Source organism: Telmatherina bonti (assembly GCF_933228915.1).
Source record: "Telmatherina bonti genome assembly, chromosome: 5".
NCBI lineage: Eukaryota > Metazoa > Chordata > Actinopteri > Atheriniformes > Telmatherinidae > Telmatherina > Telmatherina bonti.
In genome coordinates this window covers 42387108-42406359 of record NC_136623.1, presented here as the reverse complement: position 1 = coordinate 42406359, position 19252 = coordinate 42387108, and the positions used below count along the sequence as shown (strand labels likewise).

The 19252-nt window shown below is 44.4% G+C and overlaps 2 protein-coding genes across 4 annotated transcripts in view; both read right to left on the bottom strand.

Moving 5' to 3' along the window:
- Positions 1-4402, bottom strand: part of popdc1 (popeye domain cAMP effector 1) — an 85108-nt gene extending 80706 nt beyond the window's left edge. For all 3 annotated transcript variants that reach the window (XM_079240879.1, XM_079240881.1, XM_079240880.1), the window contains exons 1-7: positions 4246-4402; positions 3458-3696; positions 2579-2703; positions 2147-2334; positions 1901-2009; positions 1651-1818; positions 1427-1568 (exon numbers count right to left, since the gene is read on the bottom strand). In XM_079240879.1, coding sequence (XP_079097005.1) covers positions 1427-1568; positions 1651-1818; positions 1901-2009; positions 2147-2334; positions 2579-2703; positions 3458-3680 — 955 coding nt within the window. In that variant the 5' untranslated portion in view covers positions 3681-3696; positions 4246-4402. The remainder of the gene's footprint in view (positions 1-1426; positions 1569-1650; positions 1819-1900; positions 2010-2146; positions 2335-2578; positions 2704-3457; positions 3697-4245) is intronic.
- A 4945-nt stretch (positions 4403-9347) lies between these two features.
- On the bottom strand, positions 9348-14869 carry popdc3 (popeye domain cAMP effector 3). The gene is made up of 3 exons (XM_079240020.1): positions 14239-14869; positions 10398-10506; positions 9348-10316 (listed from the first exon to the last, which is right to left on the bottom strand). Exons 1-3 carry the CDS (start codon positions 14733-14735, stop codon positions 10047-10049), a joined length of 876 nt encoding a protein of 291 aa, XP_079096146.1. The 5' UTR covers positions 14736-14869; the 3' UTR covers positions 9348-10046.
- Positions 14870-19252: the final 4383 nt, after the last annotated feature.

The following is a 19252-nucleotide window of genomic DNA, read 5'->3' as shown; positions in this document are numbered from 1 at the left end:
CTGGTTGATGTTGAAGAATTCATAGGAGACATGTTGTGGAGGGTGAGCTGGTTGGACATTGGAAAAGCAAACTGGTCAGGGTTTATCTCACCAGAGGGTGGACAAATAAACTCCAGCCAGAGTTTCATAGATGCAAATGTCTCAACCAGGAACTGCTCTTCAGGTTTAACTTCCATCACAGAGAATATCTGAGTCGTCATGCAGAAACGGCTGGCGAGTCGCGTTCTCCACATCCAAGGAGAGTTAGAGTCATATGCAGAAGTCTTATTTGAAAAACCGATTTTATCTTTCCAATCACTTTGTCTTTGTTTTCTGACCTTTCTAGTAAAACAACAACAGAAAGCAAATCAGGCGGATTCTGAGGAAAAACATCTCCTCTGCGCGTCAGATTAATACAGATAAATAAATAAAAAACAGTTTGGTTTCATGAGGAAAAAGCATCTTCATCACAGACATGCTGTTCTACATGAAGACTGAAAAGATCTATGTAGCCTCAGAGGATGAAAAGAAATCATGCTTAAACCTGCAAGACCATTTCTGCTGCTTTCGCCCTTCCTTGGTTATATAAACTTCATGTAGTCACACACATGACTTAATGTCAACTTAATCACATGATTTCAGCCTCAGCTGTCAGATTCTGAGGCTAAAATGATGTAAAATGAACGTATGAACAGATAAAGCAGCATAAAGACTCATCTCCACGTCTTCCTGCTACTATCTACCTGCTGTCCTCACTGCAGCACCTCCACCTCAGCTGCATCCCAAACATCTTCCTGGCTTTATTCCAGCCATAGAGGATCATTATTTTCCTGCTTTTCTCATCACTTGTTGATCTTTGGCTGCTCCTGATTGGACGTTACCGTCAGTTTAAGCTCTCTGATTGGTGGAAAGTCTGACAGGAAGTGTCTTCATCATCATGTCCAGGTGAAAATAGAGGTCTCTTAGCAACATGGTAGTGATGGTGATGAAGATGTGATAAATAATGGTGGATTTACCATCTAGAGTCTCTGAATAAACACTGCATCTGGATTGTAAACCTCCTGGACGGATAGAAACGCTGGAAAACCTCCGTAGACCAGCTAAAGCAGGAGTGGTCTGCTCTGGTCCTGATTTGATTCACCTTATTTAAATTAAACAGCTCTCCTGAACAGCTTATTGTCAAGTTTTGTCATTCATGTTGATCCATTAATATGATCCAGGTGTGCTTCAGCTGATGTCTGCAGCCCCTGTTGACCAGCTTTGGATACCCTAAAGGGTAAGCTAATGTTTGAAGAGAGAAAGCTAGGTTAAAACGTTTAGCCAACTCTCCTAAATGATCTCCACAGACTTGAAGAACTCAATGAACTCAAGTGCAATGACTGGCTGTCATTTCCTGTCTTCAGAAGGTTTCCAGTGCATGGAGACACTGGGAAACAGTGGGACTTACGGAGACATGATCCAGCAGATCCTCCTCGAAGGATCTGGTTCAGGACGTCATCTGTGTCACTGGTGCTGGCCATGCTGTTCCTCATCTGCATCATGGACAGCTGGGAGCACAGACTGGGCTGACGGTCCATCTTCTTCACCGCCTGCGACACATCATCCTCAGTGACATCAGCATAGCCAGAAAGTTGCAACGGTCACCGTGGTTAATAGCCACGTTGGACCCACCTTATCGCTGAGCGTGGGGTCGTTCAGAGAGTACAGCTTGTTGGTGATGTCTTTACCGATAAGGTACCTGAACACCTCGTTGAGAAACGTGTCTGATTCCAGGAAGTAAGTGAGCCTCTCCCGAGACCAGCACAGAAACTTGCAGTTCTCCTCTGCCACAATGCTCACCTGTCAGTCAGACACAGCAGGTATTTCATTTTCACCTGTTTCTGTTCCTCACACCACACCGCCTCTGAAGAGTGGAGGGTACCTGGAACTTCTCTCCTCTGTGCATCTGGGTGGACCTAAACTCCGGCGAGTCGATGAACGAGTCGGTGTGGATGTTGTGGAGGAAGTGACCTCGGTAGGACACCTTCATCCTGTCACAAAGAAAGCAAGCTGGAAACTGGTGTCTGCTACTGAAACAGGATAGTGACCGGCAGACAGTCATCGTTTTCCCTGGAGGTGAAATGTTCACTGTCCAGGAAGCCGTCAGTTTCCCATCAAACCAACATACTTTCCTTTAAGCAGAATGCTGAGGCGTTCGTCCACAGACGTCTTGCCCTCAGCAGCATAGGCCTGGCCTTTCTTCAGAGTCTGGATGGTGCAGAACTGTCCCGTTAGTCTCTGAAACAACGCTTCCCGCACACGGAGAGGCTCAAACATCCGCTTGTAGACAGAGCGCAGGTCCCTGTCGATCTTGATCTGCCAGAGCACAGCCACAGCTTTCATTTAGCTGGATAAAGACCAACCTAGGAAGTGAGCTGCTATGACGCTGGAGGTGAAAATGGGAGTCCTGATTCTGTCTAACTGGTGAAGGCTCCTTCCCCATGCCACCCTCAGATTTTTAAAAGCTGCATTTCATCACTACAAACAGCAGCAGGAAGACAGCTGCTCTCTAGCGGACAGGTGTGGGAATACTGCAGCCACCTTCAGGTGCTCAACTCACCGGCCTTCGCTTGTACAGAAGGAAAAACAAGTGCATGAAGTTGACCACCAGGAAGACCACATTCCACACCATGACATCCAGGTTGCACCGGTACAGAGTTGCCCAGGCGATGAAGAGACTGCATCCTGTTGGAGGTGAAGATGGAGAGAGAAAATTTCACTGCAATCGTTTTATTGTCATTGTAAAAACTTGAAAAATAATCAACACTGTTCCTGAAGCTGCTGCCAGTAGAAGTCTAGTCATTACAGCTGTTTTTCAGGGTTTCTTGACACCAAAGAATACCTGGATCTAGCACACTGACCTCGACCCCGGTTAACCCACTGGACTGGGCTGAGCGACTTTTCACCATCAAGACTTGATTTATTTGGAGAAAGTCAGAAATGCTCCCCATCTCTTTCCCCTTTCTCCAACATGTTCTGCTGAGTTATGGATCATCATCCATACTTTACATCCCACCCGTGAACACATCAGCAGAACATGTGAGCTACTATAAATATTCAGTTAGGGTTAGTTCAGAGAAAAATAAAGTTGAAATCAGCAGCAGGAGAGGAAGCTGAAAACAGGATGAAGCCTTATTCCTCTGAGACTCACACTCTCTTTGCCAAAGCACAGTATAAATAAATGAATTACAACCACATTTCCCATCATTCCTGGTGTTTCCTGTTTCCACTCTCCATCCAAGAAGAAGATAAACACGCTGGAAGTACTTTTTCCATCCCGTCTGACACTGAAAGCTCTGATGAGGATCAGTGAAAGCAGAACTAGACCCTCGTCCAGCTCATGCAGCGGCGGGAAAGACATCTCTGATTAAGATAAAAATAAAAACTAGCTCTGCTTTTATCTTAGGAATGCCATCAGCAGGGGGCGCCATGGACCGACCTGTCATCAGGAGGAGCCGCAGCAGGATCATGTGCAGACCCAGAGTGGTGGGGATGAGCAAGCCCAGCAGCAGGGACAGGTTCCCCAGATGGAAAAGGAGGTGATGGGCCTGCTCCCATTCCTGGCAAGAGGTCACATTGGCCTCCATGGACGGCAGCCCTGAAGTCGGGGCAGCAAGCAGGGCGGTGTAGGCGGTGGAGGGTAGACCGGGGCCGGAGGACATCCTGCAACGGTGTCAACTGAAGAGAGAAAAAAAGAGCAGGAGGAATCACTTCCTGTTGACTTTGTATGTTTGAACTGCATCACCCTGACTGAAACCAAAACAAAATTCCATTTTTATTTGGTCTGAATCAGCAGATTGAATCCGTTTGATAAGTCTGTGATCCCGAAGGACTCCAGTCCTTCTGACTGCCGGCGGTGCTGATGGAGGACGTTGCTGCAGCTGAAGTCCAGACATGAACTTCAACAACTTGTCTTGTTTCTTTCAGACAGTTTTTTTCTTTTCCATCTAACCTGATCCAGATTCAGATCCAAATCAACATCCAGAGTTCAGATCAGATCAGATCTGCACACTGGACAGGAAGGTTTGGCTGAAACTGGAGCTTGATCTGCTGTAACAAGAGCCTGCTGGTTTTCCTCTCCGAGCTCCTCTGCTGCTAAGCTTCACGCGTAAAAATAGATCTGGAGGCAGTCGCTCAGCATGAGCTGTGGGAAATCACTGGTTACGCTAACCGCTGATTTCCCACAGCGACAACTTTCAAAGTGCAGGAAGAAACGGCACATCTTACCGTCTGAGCAGCAGCTGGTGGAAGTCTGATGAGGAGAGAAGGAGTAATTCCTGTGCTGTCTGCAGGCTGGACTCTCTGAAGGGGGTCTGCACAATGTGGGCTTCACATTCCACACAGCTGACAGGGACGGACTAAAATGGGAAAACAGGCACGAGAGGCAACTCGATGCTCCAACAGAGGGAGACAGCCTGCTCAGGAAGGATGACAGGCTGGGAAGTAACAGTTGGCGGTCGCCTCATTTCTCCGACTGACCTGCTTCACATTCTGAAAGTGGTTCAGCAGGAGCAACACAACAAAAAGTCATCCTCAGTCTCAAGGTTTCAACTCAATTCAATTCAACTTTATTTATATAGCGTCAAATCACGGCAATGCCATCTCAAGACGCTTTACAGACAGAGGGGAAAACATAATGAAGGCCAATTCATAACAGCCTATATAAGGAAACCAACAGATTGAGTTGAGTCCAACTCAATCTCCCATCCTGAGCAAGCACACTGGCGACAGTGGGAAGGAAAAAACTCCCTTTTAACAGGAAGGAAACCTCCGGCAGAACCCGGCTCAGGACAGGCAGCCATCTGCCTCTGCTGTGTGGGGGGAAAGTTTCATTTTTCTTCAGAAGAAAAATGGTTTAAAGTTCTGATCTACATTTGTCAGCTGCTCAACTTCCTGTTAACACAGATATCTGACCAGCCAATCACGTCGCAGCAACCAGACAGGCGCAGCCATGCAGACACGATGAAGACAACCTGCGGAAGTTCGCACTGAGCATCAGAATGAGGAAGCAAGGAGATTTGAGACACTTCACAGCATTTCAGAAACAGCTGATCTGCAAATAACAGAAAGCAAATTCATTTAGCAAATTTACTAGTTTGAGAAGTCAGATAAAATCAGCCAGAACATGTTGGTGTGTACGGAAAGAGCTGCACACACACACACACACTCTCCCAGTTCCACAAGGCTGTCACATGCTGGCTGACCTCCATTTCAAAAGACACTTTAACAAATTTCACAACAAATAAAATTCATTTACATTTTGAAGACTAATTTATTTTCCTAAAACACAAATTTGATACAAACTTTTTAAAATATGAAGTAGAAGTGCTGACACATGTACAAGTTGCAAAACACAAATAAAACCAAAATAATGAAAGATACTGAGTCGTTCAACTGCGGCTGAATGCAGCTCAGCCTGTCTGGAAGCAAGCCACTGTAGTCCTGGAGTTCGGGGTGCTGCTTAAAAATGTAGTCTGACGTTCTGCCTGTGTTGCGCCAGAAAATGTGCTCACATGACAAGAAAACATGGTGGAGCCAATCGACTGCAGCTCGTGGAGCGGCATCTTTTGTCATTGGAAGTTTGTCCTGATTGGTTAAACCTCTCGCTGATGCGAACTCTGACTATCTGACACAACCTGGATGCAAGAAAACAACAACAACAGACAACAACGTCCAATCAGTTGTCAGTGTAACGATGAGGTGGAAGTGTGGACCCAAATGTGCAGGGACGTGACGTCGAATGCTGAACCAAGACGTTTTCAATTAAATGAATGAAAAATACTTTATTAATCCCCAAAGGGAAATATTGTAGTATATAATAATAATAACTAGAGGAGGTCTTGTTCTGGAGGCTGATGGCTGCTGGCAGGAATGATCTTCTGTATCTTTCAGTCTTACATCGGACCTGAAGAAGCCTCTCACTGAACACACTTTGTTGTTTCATCACTGTGTTGTGGAGAGGGTGTGAAGAATCCTCCATCATCTTCATCAGCTTGTGCAGCATTCTTCTTTGGACAATCAGCTCCAGCGGCTCCAGAGTTACTCCAAGCACAGAAGCAGCTTTCTGGATCAGTTTGTTGATTCTCTTCAAGTCTCTGGTTCTGATGCTACTACTCCAGCAGATGCTGCAAAGCTGACTGCACTCTCCACAACAGACTTATAGAAGATATGCAACATCTTGGTGCAGACGTTAAACCATCTCAGCTTCCTTAAGAAGTACAGTCTGCTCTGACCTTTCTTGTAGATGTAGTCAGTGTTGCATTTCCAGTCCAGTTTGTTGTCCAGCTGAACTCCAAGATACTTGTATTCCTCCACCACCTCCACCTCCTCTCCCAGGATGGAAACAGTGCTTTGTTTATTCTTGTTCCTCCTGAAGTCAACAATCATCTCTTTTGTTTTGCTGCTATTTAATATGAGATGATTGTCACCGCACCATTTAACAAAGTGACTGACCAGTTCTCTGTACTCTGCTTCTTGTCCATCCCTGATACACCCCACAACTGCAGAGTCATCAGAGTATTTCTGCAGATGACAGGACTCAGAGTTGTACTGGAAGTCTGAGGTGTACAGAGTGAAGAGGAATGGCCAGAGTACAGTTCCTTGTGGTGCACCAGTGCTGCTGACCTCCATCTCAGACACACAACCTTTCAGTCTCACAAACTGGGGTCTGTTTGTGAGGTAGTCATAGATCCAGGTGGTTGTGGAGGTATCCACCTGGAATTTATGGAGCTTCTCACATAACAAAGCAGGCTGAATGGTATTAAAAGCACTGAGAAATGAAAGAACATGACCCTCAGAGTGCTGCCTGAATGGTCCAGATGAGAGTGTGCTCTCTGGAGCAGGTATATGATGGCATCTTCAACCCCAAGTCCATTACGATATGCAAACTGGAATGGGTCCTGAAAGGTGTTTACTTGCTTGTTGCGGTGAGCCAGTAAGAGTCTCTCCAGGACTTTCATGATGTGAGATGTCAGGACAACTGGTCTGTAGTCACTTGGTTCAGCTGGTTGTGTTTTTTTAGGCACTGGAACAAGGCAGGAGGTTTTCCACAGCACTGGGACTCCTCTAAGAGCATCTTCAGCTTCAGCAGACCAGATTTTGATAGTCTTTGTGATGACTGGTTGCTGCTGAACGATGGGCTTGTAGGTGGAGGTGAGAAGAACCAGATTATGGTCAGATCTTCCTAAAGGAGGCAGGGCAGAACAACTGTATCCATTATTCATATTTGCATAAAATAAGTCCAACATCTTATTTTCTTTTTTTTTTTTTTTTTTTAACCTGTCCTGTTCAGCATCTCAGCATACAGAACAATCTGCGTGCCATATTTTTGCCAGACAGATTTGCTCTGTCAAGGGAGACATCTCATGTAAATAGCTGCCCTTGATAATCTGAATATTTTTATTATTATGATAATTATTTTATTTTATTTTATTTATTTATTTATTTTATTTATTTTTTTTCCTTTTATCATTTTGCAATCATCGTCAGTCTTGATATGGCCGAGCTGGACCTGGCAGGGAAAGAGGAAAAAAGAGGAAATGAAAGGAGGAAAAAGAGAGAGAGAAAAGAAAGGCGTGTCTAAGCTGCTAAAGTTACAGTATTTGCAAAACAATATAAAGTAGTGAAAAAATACAACAAGACATAAGTAGGATAGTGACAATATTCAAAAACAGACAAAAAAATGAAAAATAAAAGTAAAAAAAAGTAAATGAATGAATAAAATAACAATTAAAATACCAACCGTTATTAAACACACCTACAGAGAGTCATCAGCAACATTTAGTAGGAAGCAGATGGGAAGATGAGCGCATGTGGGCGTGCACGTGTGAGTGTTCAACCAGTGATCATGCAATCAAAGATCAGCTGAGTGCTTGTAGGGGAGCATGACCACGACCCGAGGTGTAGGGGAGGAAGCCAAGGCCCCCAGGGCCCGGCAAGCCCACCGCGCACAGAGCCCGGGCAGGCAAAGCAGAGAGAGCCTCCGTCCCCCGAGCCCAGAGCAGTGGAAGCCTCCAGGCAGGCGCCACCCGGCGCCACGAGGCAGGGGCACCGGGTAGCACAGGGCGACGGCACGCCGGCCCGGCGGGCGCCGGGTGCTGAAGCGCGGGCCGCACAGAGAGCCGGCAGCCCACAGGCCCCAGGACCACCCGTCCCCCCCGGCAGAGCCCCGGCCAAGACCCAGCGGGCCCCGCCCACCCAGAGCAAAACCATCGCGGGCCGGCGCCACCACGATACCAGGGGCGGGATCCCCAAGGACAAGGACACGTCCGTAGACCCTCCCCCCAACAACCCCTCCCCACGTGGCCCCCCCACGCAGCCCACACAACAGCAACCCAGGTACCCAGCCCAGGCCAACATCTTATTTCCTCTGGTGGAGCAGCTGACAAACTGCTGGAATGTTGGTAGAGTTGCAGAGAGGGAGACGTTGTTGAAGTCTCCGGAGATCGCCATGAATGAGTTTGGATGCTGTGTTTGTAGCCGAGCAACGACGGAGCTGATGACGTCACAGGCTGTGTCTGGTGCGGTACCAGGTATTATATAAACCGCTACCAGAATAACACAGGTAAACTCTCTGGGTAAATAAAATGGACGGAAGCTCACAGCTAACAGTTCCATGTCCCTTGTGCATATCTTCTCCTTGACAGTAACATGTCCAGGATGACACCAACGCTGGTTAACCAGCACTGCAATTCCACCACCCTTTAGCTTTCCGCTGTGTTGTCTACTGCGGTCTGCACGGACCGTTTTAAAGCCCGGTACAGACACATTACAGTCAGGGATGTGTTCATGCAGCCATGTCTCGGTGAAGCACATCATACTGCACTCTCTGTATTCTTTCTGAGACCTTGTTAGCATCTCCAGCTCGTCCGTTTTGTTAGCTAGCGATCTCACATTACCCATGACGACGGTCGGGAGAAATGGTTTAAATCTCCATCGCTTTCTCCTCTGTCTCACTCCCGCTCTGCATCCTCTTCTCTTTCTTTTCAACTCCATCGGGATTTGATGTGTTGTTTCGCTGATAATCCTGATTTGGGAGAGGTTAATCAGTTGATCCCGATTGTAAACAAGTCTTTCGTTGCCATGGAGACTCATAATAACAAGCCTTGAAAGAGCCAAAAATATGCAGAAAAATCTTCCTTGCAGCACACCCTCCGAACCGGCATGAAATCCTCAGAAAAAAAGACCTAATTTGAGGTAATATCTATATGAGAAGAGTTTGTACTTTAAATAAAATTAGACGCGCAATCCAGAATAGAATCATTCAATTCAATCAATTCAGTCATTCAATTCAAAAGTCAAAGAATAAAATCTGTACAGTTCTGTAACTTTGGCAAAACAACTTTATTTATAAAGCCTATTTAAAAAAGAAATGTTGGCCAGGTCATCGCACAATTTAAAAACACTCAGAGCATAAACATAAAGACTGGAAATAGAAACAAGGTCAACTATAAGGAAGGGAGAAAGAATAAAGTGTGTCTTCAACAAACTTTGTAAAAGTGGCGGGGTGTTGTTCCAGAGTTTGGAGGCAATAACCGCACAAGAACGACGTCTCTGGGGGCTCAACCTGGAGTGTTTGGACAGAGGACCATGTGAAGTGTAAAGACATAAAACATGACTGATTTAAATCAATCTTCATCTTGATGAGGAGCGAAACAAGGATGTGCTCAGGTTTACATGTGCCTGTTACAACATGTGCATCTGAGTTTTGGACCAACTGGAGGCAGTTGATGTCACACACTCAAAAATCTAAGCAAAAAACATAAAAGCGTTCATGATCCTCTTAAAGAAAAATCTGACAGAAAGAATTTCTATCTTTACTGTCACATATTTATCCTTGTATAAATAATAACATGATATTGTTGTCTATAGCACAAAATAATCAGACGTGAACCAAAACCACTAGAAGGGAAAACACAACTAATGTTAGGACTGGAAAGTTTCCACCCCTTGAGTTTGACATCTCTTTCACTAAACATCCACCAACATAACATCTACTCCGTATGCTGAAGACATGTTTGTGTGCGTCTTCAGCCCTTTCCAGCCTGCACAGACACTTGCAGAATGTCATGTGAGTGGTTTAATTCTGTCCCTGGCATGTGGCAGCAGCTGGGTAGGCGTAGATCATAGCGGCGTCCTGACAACGCCTGCTCACTCAGCGAGAACAACTTCTCAGCAATATCATTGCGCACAATCAGCGCAAAGATCCTGGCGATGTAGCGATGCTTAGCAAAGAGCAGGAAGAGCTTCTTCCTTCTCCATGCTATGTATCGACAGGGTTTGTCGGCACACAGGGTCACCTATGGAGAAAAAGTTTTTATTTTCGCAAGCAGAGAGGAGCTGACAGGTTTAGAAACTGATGACCAAGTGTTGAAAGAAACCTGGAAGACGCCCTCCTCTGACGGCCTCAGAGAGTCCCATTCAGGTGAATCCAGAAATTGGAAAGGGTAGATGTAATGGAGGAACTCCCCATTGACAGTCACACGGACTCTGGAGGAAAGAGGATGTAAAAGTAAAACACAAACATTTACCAAACTTCAGTTTATGTCTACGAAGTGACCATCACCTCGGTGGACTTTATACAGAAACCAGTTTGGTGTGAACCAGTTTACCACCCCAGTTCACCAGTTAACCAAAATTCACTCCACCTGGAATGGAGTAACAGCTCCTTGTTTTCCAAAGACAATCACGTTAAGTTGGTTTCAAGATGTTTTGAAGATGTTTTCATGCAGAAAGTGTAAAAAGGAAAACCTAATTGTTACAAGTCCTGAAATGCCTTCAAGGAAACCTGACAGTGACTTCTGTTACATGATCTTTTTAATTAGGAATTCACTTTTCAGAATTAAATAATTCCATGTTAAAGTACTCTCTTTCGCGTTTACATGGAAAAATCCTTCCCAATTCAGGTTTACATGAAACACACAATTTTGCGCTGTGACTTAATTCTGCTTTAGATCAGCACTGGGGGGTGGAAGGGTGGGGTGTGTGTGTGTGTGTGGAAGAGGGGGACCTCACCTGAGACCTCAGTACATCTGAGGTGATGTACTGAGGTCTCCAAAAACAAAGTCTTTCTGCTTCCCATCTTTTCAGCTACAATGTTGAAAACCACATAAGAACCATTTTCACTGTGATTGTGATTATAATCATATAATAATTGATTATATAAAGTACCACAGGTGGGTGGCAGAAGACCAGGCAGAGCATGGTGATGGGCATGTGCAGAACAACCAGAATGAACTTGGAATGGAATGAACATTTGGATGTGATGGAGGAATTAGCTACTTACATGGTCATTTTCCATCTGCGTAAAGCGGATTTAACTTTTACTGGGAAATAAAGAGGCATTAAAACTCTCGTGGACTGTTTGTGACACTTTGCCGCCACGGCGCGAACGACTCTGGGATGTAATTATACACATGCTTCCTTTAGCAGTTCACAGATGTCTCCTGGCAGCTTTATGCTGATGACAAACCGCTGTACAGTCAAACCCTCAGAAACAATTTTGTTCACCTAAACTTTAGATAAACTGCACCAGACAACAGCATCCTGACAATAATGAAGATGGAGCTCCACTTACGCCTAGTCTCTGCAGCATGGGGGGTAATATTAGAGATGTGCTCATGGCGCCTCATGAAACTTTTCAGATTTCTACCCAACTGTTTGAAAAATGTTTGAAGCCTCGAAGACAGACCAAACCAATGCCATCTAGTGGTCAGCTGCAGTTACAGCAGCCACAAACTTCCAAATGATTCCCACAATTTACTTCAAAAACAAATACTGCCAATTCAGCCTTAAACAGTCATATCTTGATGTTGTTTGTTATAAAAATGTTGCCTAATGAAACACATAAATGTCCTGACACTACTTGAAACTAGAGCTGCAACTATTGAGTACTTTTGGAATCGAGTACTCTAACGATTATATTTTTTTATTATAATTTGTAAAACAAATACTAGAAACTCAACCAAAGTAAATCTATAAATTTATATTTGTGAAGCTGTTGCATGTGTTGTTACGACCGAATGCATGAGGAGGAAAATGTGTTTTAAAATGTGGTACTTTGGTGCAGCTGACGTGTTTTTGCAATGTGTGGAGAAAAAATTCTCAACCAATCATGAATTCCTGCCTTTTAAAAGATAAAAAGAAGCATTCCCGTAGAAAGAAGGACTGACTTGTAAACATGTCCACAGTAAGAACTAGCCGATGTCTTGGTGGACGACACGCCTGGTAAAAGTGTGTCTGTTTAATCCGGAATAAAAGTTTGCTGCAGGAACAGAGGCTGCCTAAAACATGCGCTTTGACTCTGCGTGTGTGCAGGAGAGACAGATGAGGGACGGATTACCAGACAGTTAACATGCGTTAGCAGCCGACACCTCGCCATGCCTCGTCACTGCTGACTGATATCACAGGTTAGAACTCTGAACATTTTACCAGCCGCTGCTGCTGCTGGTATAAATCAGAAAGCTGGATCTCCTCCTGGAGCGGTGAAGTGGGGGGGTGGTACGCCAACTCTACGTTTTCTGAGCTGTCCGTTGACTGAGCTGCAGGGTGACAGATTGAAGGCGTGACAGGAAAGCAGTGGGCTTATGGAGGGTGTGTGGTCTGTTGGGCTGGAGGTAGGGGGTGAACTGAACCTGATCTTCTTCATTCCAGACCACACACACATACCCATTAAGACGGTCGGGAGAAATGGTTTAAATCTCCATCGCTTTCTCCTCTGTCTCACTCCCGCTCTGCATCCTCTTCTCTTTCTTTTCAACTCCATCAGGATTTGATGTGTTGTTTTGCTGATAATCCTGATTTGGGAGAGTTTAATCAGTTGATCCCGATTGTAAACAAGTCTTTCGTTGCCATGGAGACTCATCATAACAAGTCTTGAAAGAGCAAAAATATGCAGAAAAATCTTTCTTGCAGCACACCTTCCGAACCGGCATGAAATCCTCAGAAAAAAAAGACCTAATGTGAGGTAATATCTATATGAGAAGAGTTTGTACTACAATTTGCTGCCAACAGACGGTGCAAACTAGAATGGATTTAAACAAAATAAACAGAATAAATGTTTTGAGTAAATGGCTGGTAGTAAGTCGGATTAGTTTCCGGTGAGGGTTGGACTCCACCAAGGCTGCCCTTTATCACCGATTCTGTTCTTAACTTATATGGACAGAATTTCTAGGTGTAGCCGAGGTGTTGAGGGGATCCGGCTTGGTGGCCTCAGGATTGGGTCCCTGCTTTTTGCAGATGATGTGGTCCTGTTGGCTTCATCTGGTCGTGATCTCCAGCTCTCACTTGAGCAATTTGCGGTCTCATTCACGAGTGGGGGAAGGATGGAGCGCTAGTTCGACAGACGGATCGGTGCAGCGTCTGCAGTAATGCGGACTCTGCGCCGGTCTGTCGTGGTGAAGAAGGAGCTGAGCCAGAAGGCGAAGCTCTCGATTTACCAGTCGATCTACGTTCCTACCCTCACCTATGGTCATGAGCTGTGGGTCGTGACCGAAAGAAGGAGATCTCGTATACAGGCGGCTGAAATGAGTTTCCTCCGCAGGGTGGCCGGGCTCTCCCTTAGAGATAGGGTGTTTCTGGATCCTCTTCACATATGATGGAGCTTTAACCTGCATGAACTGGGTTCACACTGGTTTCTGGAAGCTTCCTGGGTCCATGCACTGGTTTCCAGTACAATAATGTCTGGTTTTATTCCAGTCTTGTTCAACGAACCCAAGATCACCAGCATGCACTTTGATCTTTAACCTTGTCCCAGGCACACAGGGATTCCTTGAACCTTATGATGATAATAAACACTGTAGATGAAGGGATCTTCAAAGTCTTTGCAATTTTATGAGAAGGGACACTTTTCCAATATCATTCCACTTTTATTAAACTCAGTTTGTCTCAGATTGGTGAAGCTGTCCATCTTTCCATCTGAGAGACTCTGCCTCTTCTAAATGCTCCTTTTCCTGTTGCTGACATGTTACCAGTTTACCTAATTAGATGTCAAATGCTCCTCCAGATGTTTTGTATTTGTACTAGTTACTTTTTCAGTCTTTTGTTCCCCCTCTTCCAACTTTTTACAGATGTGCTGAAATCAGATTGATGGCTATGAAGATGATCAGATTATTTTTCCACAAATTAGAAAAATGTGTGTTTCACCCCCAATGTGTTGTTTATTTCCTGTTGGGAAGGTCGTGTGTTTCTAAGCAGACAGTATGAGTGTGGACCTGCAATCACCTGCCAGACAGCAGCACGGACAGCTTGTCAATGGCCGTTTTTCCTTCCACAGCAAAGCAGTGCTCCTCCTCCAACACATGGACGTCTCCATCTCTGCACGCTGCGATCTTCCCAAAATGTGCCAGCGAGACTCCGACTTTTTTAAACAGGCGGTTGTAAAGATCCTGCAAATCTTTGTCCATGGAAAGACTCCTCAGCCTGAAGGCAACATACCCAGTTTGACCCAAACACACCCCGAAAAGCGCAAGGCTCCACAGGAACGAGTCCGTGGTGCAGGGGTCCGACCATGTCCACACCGAGGAGCAGAGGAAGCCCAGAGTCAGGAAGCTGAACAGGTAGACACGTCCATAGAAGCCGCTGCCGCCCATGAAGCCAAGGACCAGGAAGATGTGTGCAAGGTGGAACACGGAGTCCTCCGCGCCGTCCCTCCACTCCTCACACAGCGGCTGCGCTGAAGACGCACCAGCCGTCAGATTCATGGCATCCAGATCCGCCATGAGGGGCTCGATCTGGACCCAGACCTGTAGAGAGACCGCGGAGAAGTACCAGCTGACACGACCTGGACGTTACGGTCTGGCAGTCAGCAGAGCCGGCTGAAGAATGCAGAGGGACCCGGGCAGAGCCCCCCCTCCCCCCCGCAATTACTGAGCCGCCGTGGGACATTAAAGGTGTCATCACCTGGTCTTTTCATGTCTCCATTGGCCTCAAATTGTTATTAAATAATTGTCTAAAAACTTATTAAACCCAAAAAAAATAAAATAAAATAAAAAATAATAAAAGAAAGTTTGTGTTTAGACCATTTTCTGATAACTTTCTCTCGTGAGATTTCATGCAACATTTTGAGCACTATAGAAGTTAAAATAATGTTAATGAGGTGCACGCTGATTGGATGCCAGGAAGAAGGGGGGCTGGCCCAGTGCGTGCCAGCCCATAGCATCAACAGGTAGTGATGGCGGGCGAACCTGAGCGGCAGCCTGAGACTGAAGATACTGAAATGATGAAAGAAGCACGTTCTCAGCAAAATGTCTCTGAATGGTAAAATGGTCATTTCTCTGCTCACCTTGCCTGCAAAGTCATGTATGTATAAAGTCAACTATGTTGATGAGGAGGCATGTGTTAATGTTATTATGTCCCAATTTGTTTTTTTAGTTGAACATTTTAAAATATTAAAACACACCGCTCAAAAAACTACAGGGAACACTAAAGTAACACATTAGTGAATGAAATATTTCTATCAAATACTTTGTTCTTTCCATAGTTGAATGTGCTGACAACAAAATCACACAAAAATGATCAATCATATCATTGTAAAAAAAATGGCAGTCAGGCTACCTCTGGCGAGCACATGGAGGGCTGTGCCGCCCTCCAAAGAAATGCCCCCCCACACCATTACTGACCCACTGCCAAACCGGTCATACTGGAGGATGTTGCAGGCAGCAGAACGTTCTCCACGGCGTCTCCAGACTCGGTCACGTCTGTCACATGTGCTCAGTGTGAACCTGCTTCCATCTGTGAAGAGCTCAGGGCGCCAGTGGAGAATTTACCAATCTTGGTGTTCTCTGGCAAACGCCAAACGTCCTGCACGGTGTTGGGCTGGAAGCACAACCCCCACCTGTGGACGTCGGGCCCTCATACCACCCTCATGGAGTCTGTTTCTGACTGTTGGAGCAGACACATGCACATCTGTGTCCTGCTGGAGCTCATTCTGCAGGGATCTGGCAGTGCTCCTCCTGTTCCTCCTTGCACAAAGAAGGAGGTAGCGGTCCTGCTGCTGGGTTGTTGTCCTCCCACGGCCTCCTCCACGTCTCCTGATGTACTGGCCTGTCTCCTGGTAGCGCCTCCATGCTCTGGACACTACGCTGACAGACACAGCAAACCTTCTTGCCACAGCTGGCATTGATGTGCCATCCTGGATGAGCTGCACTACCTGAGCCACTTGTGTGGGTTGTAGACTCCGTCTCATGCTACCACCATATTTTGCACGGTGTGCTGAAAACAAATAGCAACAATAAAAAGAAAAAATTATGTCTATATTCCTAGATGTACAACACATTGTGCCTTTATGTTTATTTTTAAAGACTTTATAGTAAACTTGCATTGTTGTTATATTTACTTTATAAATAATTGTTATATTTATCACAGGCAAAGTCCCCCCAAAAAATAAATTAAATAATTTCTGCATGCATTTATGTAGTAACATTTCATTTAGCATGGAAATGTGGTTTGAAAATGACCTGGTGAGTCAGCTCTCATATCACCACCAAGAACTGCATCCCCCTCCTGGCTGAGTCGTTGCAAAATAGTCATCTGATCCGTCTTCCATTTATGCAGAACAGCAGGCTCAATGAAGTTACATCAGTGGACTGTCTGTATGTGTGCATCCTCAAATGTATACCCTTGAATACCTTAAACATAAAAGACAAGAAAGTGAGGGTTATTTGTAGTTATCGTATAGTTTTTGTAAATGAAATTCCTATCCTTAGTCTAAATTGTATGCAGGCTTTTAAACGCATGCAATTCCACTGGAGTACTATGCTGGATTTTTAAAGTTATTCCTCTACTTTAAGTACCAAATGAAGAGCATCAATATTTGTACCTTAATTTGTCATAGTTCTGTGTTCGAGTAATTACAAAAATATTAGACAATTATAAAGTACCTGAACATACTTTCTCAACATTAAAAAATGGTGCACCACTAAAATAGATAGCAGCAGAAAGCTGTCCAATCACTGGCTGACTCTTCCACCATCTCCAGTCCTGGCAATGTGGGCAGCTTTGGACAATGGTGAAGAAGGTTCCCTGGATGTTCTTCTTGACATGGCAAACTCGACTGCACACAGGACACTTCTCAAAAAGCAGGACTCCAAATACTACCAGTGTTCGCATTTCGTAACTGGATAATGGCTCCTCACGAGTTGGGTTGGGTCTTCTCTACATAGAGAAAGTATAAAAAGTCACAAACATGTTCAATAAATATGACAAGATAAACATATAAAGAGCCCATATAACTAGCAACAAAGTCTGTGTGCATAGCTCCAACACTTTATGAAACTCTGCCATGTTTGCTGTTTATTTGCAATCATTCTTTTGTATTTATATTTCACGTATAGACATACACCAGAAATCAGAATGATGGGGATGTATGGATGCATGATAATGTGTGTGCTAAACAGTGATCTGTTACGTGTTATGTCATTGAAATTTTTTAAGATCGAGCGTGTGAAGGCTTTTGTTATTGATTTATAAATTGTAGCATAAATATGCCTCGACTAATTAATTTATTAATTACCTTGGAGCACCACTCATCACTTTTAATTAACCTAAGATTCAGGAGGATGAGACACCTGAAATAAATTCAATTCAATAAACAGTCTCAATTTAAACGAGTCAATTCTAAGACCAAATGAACCAGAAATTGTACATTCAGAAATGATGACAAGAAGGGATGAATTGATTACACATATTTATTACAATGAGGGTAAACATACAGCAGTGAAAATGAGCAATGATGGAGAGGTTATTGGTGAGATGGTCTAATTGAATTTGTCTGCACGGATTTTCATTTATGACATTAATAATTAAAGTTAAAATTGGATTGAATGAAATGGAGCAGAAAGGAACTGGTTGGAATTGAAACAATTAAATCTGTATCGTTATTTCACTTAAATCTTTGTTAAAATTATACTTAGTGATATTACGTTTGGATGAGAATTCAAACTTATAATTTGATGAATTTTGATGTACTGTTGAACACCACAAGTGATATCAAAGCGCTACGAAGATCCTACTTGGACGCGGGTCAGGCGGAGCTGGTGGACCGGGTGGTTCTGTCCTGGACTGCGAGTCTCTGGGAAATGGACTGTCTGTCGTCGGGAGGAGTAGGTCTGAAGCTGTTCTGATGAACGGTTTGGGATCTCTGTCCAGCAGAATCCCAGAACCAAGGGTGGCGTTCCTCATGCTCAAATTATTCCGAAGGGTGTGTTCCAGGCGTACTGTACAGACGCAAAAATTAGTGGAACTGCGGTTCTGATGAATTACTGATCTCAAAAAGGGAAAAATAAAAATATTCACTGGGTAAAACTTAAACCAGGCTTGTTTCGCCTTCAAAACAAATATTAATTTTCTGTTCGAACTTATCTCGTTAAGATCTTACGCGCACGACAAAAAGACGAGACATAAAGTAAACTTATAAGAACAAAGGAACAGCTGCGTAGAGCGGAAAGTTGCGAGAGGGCAACGAAATTAAGTCAAAGTAAAAAGAATCAAGAGGATCGAGAGACAGCGAAATCCAGAGCGCGGGTCCATTTTAACTGAGCCCTCCTTCTAGGTCCTGACCAATCACAAACCACTAATGGTCAGAAGGCTGGTCAGTCTTAACCAATCAGGTCAGCTTTGATTGTTAACCAAAGGGGTAGGAATTATTCAGGTTTTGTTTCATGGTGGTGTTACGACCCTAGTGGTGTCTAGGGGAAAAAGGGGGTTGCAACACAAAAGAGTGGCAACTAAAATTTCACCAATAAGATTTACAAATAGGTGAATTTACCAAAACAATAAGGGATAACTCAAAACTTCCCAATACAAAAGAGATAACTTAATACAATAACACAAAACCAAAACAACTCTAATCACAGACAAAATACAACAGGTTCTGTAACTCTACAGCAAGTCAAAAAGTCTTAATAAAATAAGACCCAAACAACTCTAATCACAGACAAAATACAACAGGTTCTGTAACTCTACAGCAAGTCAAAAAGTCTTAATAAAATAAGACCCAAACAACTCTAATCACAGACAAAATACAACAGGTTCTGTAACTCTACAGCAAGTCAAAAAAAGTCCCAGAAGCCAAAATCTCAGCAAAACCCACAAACAGTACAACAGTGGCAAACTGTGTTACACTCAAACACAGCTGCCCTGAATGAGGCTGACGATGTCCCTTAAATAGGAGAGTGGTAGAGGAGGTAGCCAATGAGCCTTGGTCCTGAAAAGTCCTCCACCAATCCTAAAGCACCAA

Bases quoted from the DNA above. Each gene is read 5' to 3' on its own strand.
- popdc3 (XM_079240020.1), bottom strand. From the start codon at position 14,735: ATGGCGGATCTGGATGCCATGAATCTGACGGCTGGTGCGTCTTCAGCG. The intron at 10,507-14,238 runs GTGATTGCAGGT...TCTTTCCTCCAG, and splicing joins TCCGTGCTGCTGTCTGGCAG to AGTCCGTGTGACTGTCAATG. The intron at 10,317-10,397 runs GTTTCTTTCAAC...TTTTCTCCATAG, and splicing joins CAGAGGAGGGCGTCTTCCAG to GTGACCCTGTGTGCCGACAA.